Here is a 13,464-nt window from a genome sequence, read left to right as displayed (position 1 = left end):
GTTAACAGTATAAGCACAAACACGGTTTGAATTAAGCTATCATATACAACATATACTGTAACTGAATGAAGAACATTCAGTAATTAAGAATAAAGAAATAAAAAAATAAAACACACACACACGTGTGTGTGTGTGTGTGTGTGTGTGTGTGTGTGTGTGTGTAAACGATTAAACTCCATCAAGCGAACAACTAACTGAGCCAGACCAAACATTATCTTTCTGCAATTCAACAAACAAAAGTAGGTGCGTTTGCCGTCGGGAAAATTGTGTCTTTTCATCTCTATTAATGTTTAATCTAAGTAGTTCATTTGGTTGTCTGGCAGACGTTTGTAATGAAACAACAAAACAATTGTATGCATGAGTATAAATCGATCATTTTCATTTCAGTGGAATCCTAGGGGTGTTGTGAAGACGAACTCGCTTTTCGGCTGTGTGTTTGTTTGAGAAGAAACGGTCTACCGTTGCTAAATAATATTGCATTTCAAACTTTTCAGATAATGAGAAACCAAAGCATATGTATAAATAATTCATGCCTTTTTCGTTTTCTCTGCATATTTATCTTGAGAAATCTTGAGGGAAGAGACCATAGGTTCAGCTTAGAGAACAAAAACAAAAGTCGTATAGTTATATTGTTTAATAATGGAATTCTGTTTTTCACGTGATCACGTGATCACCCACTGGGCGATTCCGCCTAGTAGACGGAATGGCTCAGTGGGCGATCATGTGACGCAACGTCACGATATAGGTCGGCGAACTTAGAATTCTGCTGTCCGGAGTTTGCCGAAGCTTAGCTGAATGTGGGTGCTGTCGGGTTTCTTTCTGTAGTGTGTGTATTAGTGATTAATATGTGGATTTTTTTTTTAATCAATTAACTCGAAAATGATCGATGTAAAAGTATTTAACGTCAAACATAGGATTGTTGTGATATTAGAGCGGAAATCTTTGCCAACATTTTGGTTGTCGGGAATTGCCAAAAAAATACATAGCTTGGTCTCTGACTGTAATGAGAGCGTATTTATGTCCAAATGTCCGTCTAGCTCTCTTACAGTCAGAGTACTCGGATTAGTCACACCCCAGCTCATTGATTTGAAAGCAGAAGTTATTAGGTATTAGAATAAACGAAAGGAATGTGTAGACGGAATGAAAGGCATGTATGTTAATGAGAAGAAAGGAATGTTTGTAAGGAGAAGAAAACAGACAATATTAGGTATGTATAATAAAAAAAGAAAGGAATGTGTCAGCGCCTTAATCGGTGGCCAGTAGGGAAGGAAAGGCACGTGTTACGGAAAAGAAAGGAATGTGTGTGACACCCCAGCCCATAGCTTTGAAAGCAGAAATGATTAGGTATTACAATAAAAGAATATGTAGACGCCTTAATTGGTGATCAGTAGGGGAAGAAAGAAATATTTATGAAACCCCAGCCACATTGTTTATCTATAGAAGAAAGGAATGTTTAACGCGTGACTGCAACTCGAAATAACGCTTCAAACTAACCTATGGCCAAGAAAAATAGCTGCATTTTAACTGCATATCGTTTGCTTTATGGTTCCAGGGCCGTTTAATATAAATTTACCAAATGGGTTTAATAGTAAATACAGGGGTGAGACGTAGACTGGTGGTGAAGTGCTCGCATGATTGCACGGTCGGTCTAGGATCGATCTCATTCGGTGGCCCATTAGGCTATAGGCAGCCAGTGCACCATGACTGGTATAGCAAAGGCTGTGGTATGTGCTACCCTGTCTGTGGGATGAATTACCAAATAAACCCCACGCACATAAAGGTATTTAAACAAAATAAAGACAAAGAAACGTATCGCTAATGGTCAGTTTTAAAACGTGCACAGCTAATGGTAATTTGTTTAGTATGTAGACAAAGTCTTTTAGCATTAATTGGATGGAAACATTTATATTTTAACTTTGGGAGACTCTCATTGGCGCGTTCGAAACATACACTATACAACAACAACATAATGGCACGGAATGGAAAGCCCAAAACGAAACAGATGAACATATATCAAAAGAGTATATGCCTAAAAGAAACAACTCTGGTCAGATATCATCATTTCACTTTGAGTCATTCAACAGCCAAATTATGAATCAGTGTTACATTTGTTCTAAAACGTACGTACGGTCTCACGATCTAACTCGTCACGTGCGAAATAAACATGGATTGTTGGAAACGAAACCTAACACTTCCCATCAGCAGCAGCACACGCAGCAAAAACAGTATCAGGAAACGCAGAAGCAGCACCAGCAATAACAACAACGGCGGCAGCAGCAAAAGCAGAAGCAGCAGAAACAGCAAAAGGCAGAGGCAGAGCCAGAGCCAGAGTTAGTGTTGATTGTGGTAAAATATTTACAGTTTCCCAGTGTCGTATCAGGTTTCATGGTTTGGAGTAACAACGCAGTGTTAACGCAAGGAACGCATCTTAACGTAGTGCTAACGCAAGAAACGCATCTTAACGCAGTGTTAACGCAAGGGACGCAGAACAACGCAGTGTTAACGCTATGCAGAACAACGCAGTGTTAACGCAAGAAACGCAGTGTAACGCAAGAGACGCAGTGTTAACGCAAGGAACGCATCTTAACGTAGTGCTAACGCAAGAAACGCATCTTAACGCAGTGTTAACGCAAGGGACGCAGAACAACGCAGTGTTAACGCTATGCAGAACAACGCAGTGTTAACGCAAGAAACGCAGTGTAACGCAAGAGACGCAGTGTTAACGCAAGGAACGCATCTTAACGCAGTGCTAACGCAAGGGACGCAGAACAACGCAGTGTTAACGCAAGAAACGCAGTGTTAACGCAAGGAACGCATCTTAATGCAGTGTTAACGCAAGGGACGCAGACCAACGCAGTGTTAACGCAAGAGACGCAGTGTTAACGCAAGGAACGCATCTTAACGCAGTGTTAACGCAAGGGACGCAGTGTTAACGCAAGGAACGCATCTTAACGCAGTGTTAACGCAAGGGACGCAGAACAACGCAGTGTTAACGCTATGCAGAACAACGCAGTGTTAACGCAAGAAACACAGTGTAACGCAAGAGACGCAGTGTTAACGCAAAGAACGCATCTTAACGCAGTGCTAACGCAAGAAACGCAGAACAACGTAGTGTTAACGCAAGGGACGCAGAACAACGCAGTGTTAACGCAATGAACACAGTGTAACGCAAGAGACGCAGTGTTAACGCAAGGAACGCAGAACAACGCAGTGTTAACGCAAGGGACGCAGCAACAACGCAACACTGAACGCTGTGTTAACGCATGGGACGCAGGTTAAGACGTATAGCGTAGCAGATGTTCAGCGTGAATACGTGATATTGTATTGAACTATCTGGGAAACCCCTTACTTTCTTGTACTTTGTAATGTCTCAGTGTCAGTCATCAGCGGCAACGACTACATCATCGCCATTGGTATTCTAGGATTGTGAACTTAGTGTATTCTATAATCGTGCTAGTGTATTCCAGAATTGTGGAATTAGTGCATTCTAGAATTGTGAACATAAGTGTATTCTAGCATTGTGAATTAGAGATTACAGGCTGAGGTTTCCCTGAATTCTCACGACAGCTCGTGGTGAGATTTGACGGAGGAGCAGGACATGGACTGGAGGTAGATGTAGGTGTTAGGCGTAGCGACGCATCCATAAGGCATCCAGAGAACTCGCAGTATCGCTGTCACTCCTCAGCGGTGACTTTGATGTACTCCAGGCCTGGTGCTTATAAACCCTTTAGAGTCTAGACTCGAGACTCTAACAGAGTCTGTTACAGTAATGTCATGACAACGCCACACAAATTGTATGCGTGTGACGTCATTAGAGATTGAGTCTGGACTCTAAAAGCTTTATAAGCACGGGCCCAGTTGTTGAAGAGCGTCACCACTCTGTTACTGGATGTTTGACCCCGACCGTCTGTTGATGTTTAATTCCCACCAGAGATTCAAGACCTCTGATATTCTCGGAGTGGACCCACAGGGACAACGGCTTGTCTACGGGCACCAAATATTTGTTGCATTCTCTCCTTGTTAGCTTCACTAAGATACTTTGACATTAGACCGACGCCCCACCCCAGATGAAATCTATCGAGTGGACTCGCACATGGCCAAACTGTTCAGATCAGGAGAAACCAAAGCATATTAATGAAGCAAATAAATAATTCATGCCTTTTTCTTTTTCTCTGCTTGAGTATTTGACTTGAGAAATCTTGAGGGAAGAGACTATAGGTTCTACTTAGAGAACAAAAACACCAGTCGTATAGTCGGTCATTCGGGTGTTGTGAGCATGAAACCACTTGATGGCGGCCATTTTTGAAGATGGCGTATGTTTCAGAATTTAACATTCATAACTCAGTGGCTGTTCCAGTTAGGAATGTGTTTTTTGTGTTAAACCCTGTTTTTGTTTGTTTGTTTGTTTGTTGTTTTGTTTTGGTTTTTTGTGGGGGGTTTTGTGTGTGTGTGTGTGTGTGTGTGTGTGGGAGGGGGATGTCAAAGAACATGAAAATATTATGAGTAAGATGATTTGGTATAAATTGTACCAAAATTAAAAACAAATACAAATAACTGGTTATTTTCTGTGTAAATATGGCAAAAAATGGACCTCCCATTTCCATCTCGTCTGCATTAATTATCATACGGAGGAACTCTACGTTCCTCTAACCAGTGCTCCACAACTGGTGTAACAAAGGCCGTGGTATGTATTATCCTGTCTGTGGGATGGTGCATATAAAAGATCCCTTGCTGCTAATCGAAAAGAGTAGCCCATGAAGTGGCGACAGCAGGTTTCCTCTCTGAATATCTTTGTTGTCCTTAACCATACATGTATGTCTGACGCCATATAACCGTAAATGCAATGTGTTGAGTGCGTCGTTAAATAAAACATTTCCTTCCTTCTACGTTCCTCTAAAACAGCTTAAATGTTAGGGGTTTAAACAAAAGCCCACACAGGATCTGATCTTCTGATCCATCAACATGTGATATTGAGCATCTGCTCCTTGATGGGCCTAGACGTCCCTGTGTCTGTCTAATATTCAGCTGTTGTGAACTCAATACAATCTAAATGATTCTTGGGGCTCAACTCAACTCTCGATCTTTCAGATAGGTCTAATAAGAAATCTCAAAGTCCCTCCCACCTGAGGTCAAACCTAACCGTATCGACAATGACTCCGTCCATTCACAACGCATGACACACAAATATTGGCCGAATGGTCTTTGGTTTACTTTCAACGCCATATATTTTCCGTATCTACTCTGGACTCAACCCAGCACCCAGTGCATGCATCGAGGATATGTGGCTAATACTCACTAGTTTAGGCCTGATGACTGGTACATACAATTGAATTTGAATGGTTTCCGATCATGTTGATAGCTTCTTCTTATTTGATATGCATATAATATGTAAGTCCTTTTTATCAGTTTCCGACCATTTTGATAGGTTCTCCTTATTTGATATGCATATAATAATTAAGGCCTTTTTATCAGTTTCCGACCATTTTGATAGGTTCTCCTTATTTGATATGCATATAATATGTAAGGCCTTTTTATCAGTTTCCGACCATTTTGATAGGTTCTCCTTATTTGATATGCATATAATATGTAAGGCCTTTTTATCAGTTTCCGACCATTTTAATCGCTTCTCCTTAATTGATATGCATATAATATGTAAGGCCTTTTTATCAGTTTCCGACCATTTTGATAGGTTCTCCTTATTTGATATGCATATAATATGTAAGGCCTTTTTATCAGTTTCCGACCATTTTAATCGCTTCTCCTTAATTGATATGCATATAATATGTAAGGCCTTTTTATCAGTTTCCGACCATTTTGATAGGTTCTCCTTATTTGATATGCATATAATATGTAAGGCCTTTTTATCAGTTTCCGACCATTTTGATAGGTTCTCCTTATTTGATATGCATATAATATGTAAGGCCTTTTTAATAGTTTCCGACTATTTGATAGGTTCTCCTTATTTGATATGCATATACTACGTAAGGCCTTTTTAACAGTTTCCGACCATTTTAACCGTTTCTTCTCTTTCGATCTGCACTGCCGACCGCCTTCGTTGTACTTACCTGATGCAGTAGTTCATAAGGATCTTTTTACGCTCCCGTCGACTATCCTAAACATTTCATGAAAAATATTGCAAACAAAGATGAATTCCATGAATACATATTTTAAATAACATATATACATTCCTTGCCCTTAAAATGTAAGTTATAAAAACTGGAAGAGACTATTGGCAAGTACAGAATATAAGAATAAACGTACCAGGTTCCTGGTAGAAATCTGGCAACAAGAGAGAGAGAGAGAGAGAGAGAGAGAGAGAGAGAGAGAGAGAGAGAGAGAGAGAGAGAGAGAGAGAGAGAGAGAGAGAGAGAGAGAGCAACTTGGTAACACTATAATAATGGTCTCGTCCGGTGCTGCAATCGGAAGCATGTAAATAAAATGTCTACATTGTTACAAAATGTCCAAAAACATTGATATAAACGTTTTTATGGATGCCTCATATAATAATCCAAATTACCTAAAACGAAAATTGGCTTGAAGATGCTTTGTTTTAAAACAGTGAAAAACGTTTGAAGATGCATCATGAAATGTTTTAGGAAAATGCCCTTTTTCCAATACATTTTCTTGATTTAGGTAAATACATTATAATATTGAAAACTATATATCTACTAAGACAGAATTGTAAACTGAACACAATGAGCCAAATTACATGTCCATATGTGATTTTGCTAGTGAGTTATAACCACTTGGCTGATTTGTGGGATTTCGGTCAAAATGCGAAAATAGCATTTAGCTACCGATCCAGAATGTCCATCAACTTATTTCGGACACTTCAGATATCAATCTAACTAAAAATCCATGTTGGATCTGTTCATCAATTTGGTACTCAGATTCGGTCTGGCTCAAGGACTAATAGAAGTAACATCCACGCATGTCGTCCATACGTTGCCCCACATTTGACTGCGAGACACAAAGCTGCCAGACGTCAATGTTGTACTGAACTGGACATAACATTTATTTCTCTCAGGCCGTAATCCACGGCATATGAGGAACAATATATAATACAACAATTCACATTTTTTAACAAGATGACAGAGTAAAACTATTCACATAAGTATATCTACATAAAACGAACATGGGAATATAATTATAAATAATTGGTTTGGGTTTGCATACACAATAATAATACAATAAAGCTATGAGCCGGAGGGCTTGAAAGTATTCATAATATGTTTACAAAATATTGGAAGTTTTCGGAGGACACCATTTTTTTTACAATTAAATAATTCGTGAAATGTATATGTGTTTGGTTTGGATCAATAATATTTCGGTATATATTGAAGTCTGAATTGGTTAAAATATGGGCATGTAAAAATATAATGGAATTCATCTCCGATGTCGTTAGTGTTGCATAAAAAAACACAATCTATCATGTAATGGTTTACGTATCCATCTACCTGTCTCTATTGGAAGATTGTGGTTTGATACTCTAAAACGTAACAATAGGCACCAATGTTTTTTTTCTAATAAATTTAAATAATGTTCGAATGCTATACTGCTTTTAAATATTTTGTAACAAGATGCTTTCGATGAAGTGTCAATATGACTGTACCATGTTTGCAAAAAATTTTCTATGAGTTTTGTTGAAATGTTTTTTTACAACAATACGCTCACAGTGTGACCACTATATGTATGTGCAACCAATATTATCTAAAATTGATTTTATAAAAGCTATCCATTTGTGATCATAAAAATGTGTATTATAATCATTCAATAACATTCTGTACACTAATAATGATAGCTTGGACTGCTTCCCAGTAATCATCCTAAACCAAAATCCTATCATTCTTATTTTTACTGTTATATCTACCGGGAAGCATCCAAGTTCTCCATACAACATATATAATGGGGTGGATTTTCTAACAGGCAATAATAACTTTAAATATTTGCTATACAATTTTTCTATGCAAGACAGACTTTTAAAACGCCAAATTTCACATCTGTATAAAGCAATAGGTAAAACCATACAATCAAATAATTTAAGTTGGCATTGAATGGAAAGATGGCAACGTTTTCCTTGTCTAAGTGTAAAATACATAGCTTTTTGAGCTTGTTCATATTGATGTTTTCGAGCATTAGTGAATTTATTGGATTTATGAAATATAATTCCAAGATATTTGTATATTTCAACATTATCTAGATTTGTGTTTCCTAAATGGAACCTTTTGGAATAATCTTTTTTATTACCACTGAAAATTAGCACTTTTGTTTTTTTACAGTTTACATTTAGTTTCCATTTTGTACAATAAGAGTCGAAAATATTTAATAAATCCTGCATGTCGTCATAATTTTCGGCAAAGAGCGCTGTGTCATCAGCATATAGTAACACAAAAAGAACAATATTTGTATACAAAGTGGAATCTGTGAATAAGTTATCTATGCGGATGCCATTACAATCATTAGTTTTAAAACGTATCCTCTAACTCATTGAGAAACATGGAGAATAATAGGGGCGATAAATGTTCTCCCTGTCTAACACCCATGGAACATTGAAAATAATCTGACATTGTGTTATGTGCACTAATGCATGACTTAATGTTCTGATACATGCTATATATTACTTTAAAACATTTACCATTAATACCATTTTGTATTAGTTTACCCCAAAGTCCTGTTCTCCATACTGAGTCGAATGCCTTGCTAAAATCTATAAAAGTACAATACAGTTTTTTCTTCCGTGCTTTTAGCAATTCTATGAGTCCATACAATGTAAAAATATGATCGTTCGTCGAGTACTCCTTCCTGAATCCGGCTTGAACTTCAGATAACAAATCATTAGTTTCTAAATATAATTTCAGTCTATTATTTAAAACAGCTGTAAACAGTTTCCCGAGACAACTAAGTAAAGTAATAGGTCTATAATTTTCTGGAACAGTTCTATCGCCACATTTATAGATCGGTTTGATTATGCCAACTAGCCACGAATCAGGAAAGATGCCATGTTCAAACACTAAATTAAAGAGCTTAACATATACAGGGACCATACAGCCGATAGTTTGCTTAATATACTCGTTGATTATTTGGTCTATTCCGCAGGCTTTATTGTTTTTTAGATTTTTAACAACGGCGAGTATTTCTTCTTCTAATATTGATTCATTTAGCATGGTAGTGTCCTCAAAATCTATATTAAAACTTGAATCTTTTTCTTCTGTTGTGTTGTCATCACTGCTGTTTATATTTTTAAAGTAATCATACAGAGTGTCTAAAGGGGGGAGAGTAGGGTCTTGTTTTTCTTTTAACAGTTTCCAAAACGCGTGTGTATCGTGTTGACTAAGTTCTGTGAGTCTTTGTTCTGTCTTCCAATTGTGTTTGTTAACATATTTTCGTATTACATTTCTGTAGCTTTTACTGGCATTCAAAAGTCGTTGCTTATTATCAGGTGTTTTTCGTTGTTTGTATGCTGATCTCGCTTCTGTATACTTTCTTCTTAGTGTTCTACAATGATTGTCAAACCATGCTTTGTTACGGGTATTTTCACGCTTGTGTCTGGCTCTGACGTGGGCTTGCGTGTAACCGAAAGTGTCGGCTGCGGTGTCAACCAATAGGGTCCCAATACGCTCCACTGCACCATTCAGCTTTTCTTTCGAGAAGTGTTCACACAATTCATTTAATATTACGTTTATGTCGTTGACTGTTTCTTTGTTTATATTTTCACTATAGTGTTTAGCCTCTTTAGTATTCCATTTCCTTGGGGTGAGTTCATTATTAATGACGGCGTGGTGTTTACCACTAGCTGTATGGATATTCAGTCGCATTGTTAATGGATTGTGAATGTTCGAGAATAGTGGTTCGAATTCGTTGACCTTGAATTTAAGAATTCTTTCCAAAACTGTGAATGAGGCTATGGCATAATCTATTACACTCGTTCCTTTTCAAGTAGGTTGTCCTATACCCCGATCTTCGCCGACTCTTCCGTTCACTAAATACAAATTACTATTTTTACAAAGATCAATTAATTTATATCCGTGACTGTTAGGTCTACTGGTATCTTGACTTGCTCTTTGTAATGGAATGCCAATATTTAATAAGTTGTTAGGTTCATTAATAAAATCGGAGATATCAGAAATGAGTGTGTTATTAGCATGTTCACCATCACAACTCACATAATCTACAAGCAAACTCGTTTTAGCATTAAAATCGCCGATCAAAAGAACATTATTTCCACTTAAGAGTTTCTCGTTCACTTCGTCTTGTATTGTGTTAAACGTATCATTGTTAAAATATGGCGAGCCTACTGGGGGTATATATACAATTCCAATAACAGTGCTTAATACATCTCCCTGTGAAATAGCGTTAGAAAGAGTAAACCATAATACATATTGGGATACAGTTTTATGAATATGTACTTGATCTGTGAGCTTATTTTTAATTGCCAGGCATATGCCCCCTGATCTTACATTGGATTCAATATTTCTATTATTAGTACAAATTGTATAACCTGGTATTTCTACGTGATCAATATCGTTAAGTTTAGTTTCAACTAAACATATTAAATCATACTGATTGATAAAATCTATAAATTCTGGAATATCCAGTCTGCTGCTGAGACCACACACATTTAAATATACAATATCTACATAGTCACATACGCTTATTCCCTCTGAATAAGAATGTACACGGGGAATATTTACAGTTTCGTATTCACTTGGTGTTGACAAGTCCTGACCGGTGTCTCTCCTCCGGCGTCCCTATGGTCGATATTCCCTTGGTGAGAAATTACGTGCACGTTTGTTTGGGTTTTCATTCGGAGGACTGTACGGATGCGCATCGTTGGGCCTATCGTGGGGTGCACTATCGGGAAACCAGCGTTTACCGTCAATAAAAAGTTTATCAACAACAAGTGAGGCACGGAGTCCACGACGCTGCGCTTCTTTGTACTTCGGCCATAACTCCTTTCTGCGTTGAACGATCTCGTAAGGGAATTGTTCGCTTACACCAAAGTTTGTTCCCTTGAGCACTTTTGAGCTTCTTCTGACGTTTTCACGATCTTTATATCGTTCGAATTTTGCTACGATTGGCCGCGGTCTTGTCGGATTAGTACTCTTTCTACCAAGTCTGTGTACACGGTCAAAGTTAATACAGCTTTCTATTTTCATTTTATCTTTCAAAAATGTTTGTAAAATCGCTTCTGTTTCTTCATCGTCTTTTTCCTCAATACCGTTAAAAATAAGATTGTCTCTCATTGATCTGGTTTGAAGGTCTAACACACAGTCATGCAACTCGTTACAATCACCGCGTAAGCTGTTGACTTCATCAAAACCATTACGCACTTCTCTCACCTCAGTTTTTATTTTGTCGACAGCGTCCGCCATTTTCTTTCTATCTGAACGGGCTTCTTCGAAGCTTTCGTTTACAAAGTTTATAGACTTTTTCATTTCAATAATTTTCTCATTGCTTTCAGATAACTGTGTTTTAAATGCATTAACATTAAGTTCAATAGTCTGTAATCGCTTTTCGATTCCTTCAATCTTATCAGTCTTTTGCGAAATTACAATGAGCTGAGCGTGTTGGAAATTTCAGTCAATTTTTGGAACACTTGGTTCGCCCATGGCGGTATAGATAATTGTTGGGTCAGCTAACCTGGAAAAACTGGCTGAATTTGCAAGGCGGGGTTACCGAATTCAGGCTGTTGAATCATTATCGCATCATATAAGACTTGGGGTGGTTTTGGCGATTGTTGATGACAATTACTCGTTGAGGGATCTATGGCCGCCATCGTGTCAGTTGGGCTACGTGACTTACCAACCTTCTCCTTCTGTTTTCCATCCTTCTTCTTGTTCGCTGGTTCTCTTTTCGGCATGGAGCATTTCGATCGCATGTAATGAACTCTACAAACCACTTTCTAGCTGGTTTTTAGGTTAAAAGAAGACATTATTTTAAACAATATCAGAGCAAATTTCTCTATGTCAACCTCTCCGCCATCTTGTCACGTATCGTAGACATTGGGATAACAGGCGTTGTGCTCAGGTAATATTTTCAGACGTGTACAGATTCACACGACTTAATTGATCGACGACAGTGTGTCTGGCGACGTCCCCATGAACGCTACGCTAACGTTCGTCCTCATGACCGATTTGGAGGAAGGTCCGTTATAGTCCCAGCTGCATATTGTTCATGGGAGAGTCAATGGGCGGGATTACCGTGACAACATCCTTGCATCGATCGATGTGCCCTTCATGCTTCAGGCTGGACGCCATTTTGTTTTTCAGGACGACAACGACAATGCTCACCAGTCTACTGGTCACTGCATATCTGCAGCAACAGAACATAACCACACTATCGTGACCAGCCCTAAGCCCAGACCTTTCACCAATTGAGCACATGTGGGACATCATCGGACTATGTCTCCGAGATCGTCAATGTCAGCAACCAAGAGGAATGGGATAGGATTACCAAAATTATTATTGGGCATTTAATCAGGAGCATGCCATATCGGATTCGTGTGTGCTTGGTAAACCGCGGGAGTTTTACCCGTTACTAGTCAAATATTGAAAACGTCAAATTGACAAGCACCACCCCTGTTAAAATAGCAATAAAATTAATATATCTCTGATATAGTGTGATATATTTAAATATCCCCTACTTATTTTGAACTATATATATATATACTCTTCCGAAAAAGTAGGGAAACTCTAATAAGAATTTACAATTGCCAAAATTGTAAGGTATATTAGCTGTGGAGAATGGTAAAATGATAATAGTGAATTAATTAGATAAACATTACAACCGGTAGTTCAGTATTACAGTAGCTTTTATGAACACCAAAGATCTTGAAGGACGATTGGGGTCAGAAGTGAAATTTGAAAGTTGACGTTTTTTATAAGTAAATCGCAAATTCAAACAATAAAAAATGACTAAAAACAAAACAACAACAACTGTATGATCAACAGAATGAAAAAGATTGACAGAAATAATGTTCTTCAGTGATTAATGGACCTTCCTGGAAATTGTCAAAATCGAGAATGGCACCCCATGCACGTGTAAGGGGCAACTGCGTGATGCATGTGCAAACTATGGAATGTGTTTCGGTGTGTTGATAAACAGACCTGAAAGTTTTTTTACTAGGATGGCTGTGATCAAAACGTATAACATTAATATTCCAGGTCCCCCTACTTTTTTTTTTTGAAGAGTGTATATACATGTATATATATATATATATATATCCCTCGTCCAATAATCGTAATACCCATATGTTGGATACGAAATTATGTTAGTTATGTCGATAATTCGTCATTTCGTTGGTCATGGTTGTTGGAGCTCCATTCCCCCTTCCCCACTCTCCGTGTTATGGAACAATAATGTGCTGGAGACCAACTTAAAGCTGCAAAGATTGATTGATTTAAAACATAGTATAATAATTATTGCACAACGAACAAAATAATCGGGCACAAACTGTCTAACTTA

At 38.0% G+C, this 13,464-nt stretch overlaps 1 protein-coding gene across 1 annotated transcript; it reads right to left on the bottom strand.

The window, feature by feature from the left end:
* Positions 1-10,748: 10,748 nt before the first annotated feature.
* Positions 10,749-11,860, bottom strand: LOC121381485. Its single transcript, XM_041510805.1, has 2 exons — positions 11,807-11,860; positions 10,749-11,465 (listed from the first exon to the last, which is right to left on the bottom strand). Exons 1-2 carry the CDS (start codon positions 11,858-11,860, stop codon positions 10,749-10,751), a joined length of 771 nt encoding a protein of 256 aa, XP_041366739.1.
* Positions 11,861-13,464: the final 1,604 nt, after the last annotated feature.

This window comes from Gigantopelta aegis, chromosome 9, assembly GCF_016097555.1.
Source record: "Gigantopelta aegis isolate Gae_Host chromosome 9, Gae_host_genome, whole genome shotgun sequence".
Classification (NCBI taxonomy): Eukaryota; Metazoa; Mollusca; class Gastropoda; order Neomphalida; family Peltospiridae; genus Gigantopelta; species Gigantopelta aegis.
Note: the sequence above shows the minus strand (reverse complement) of the source record. Positions and strands in the feature narration are given on the sequence as shown.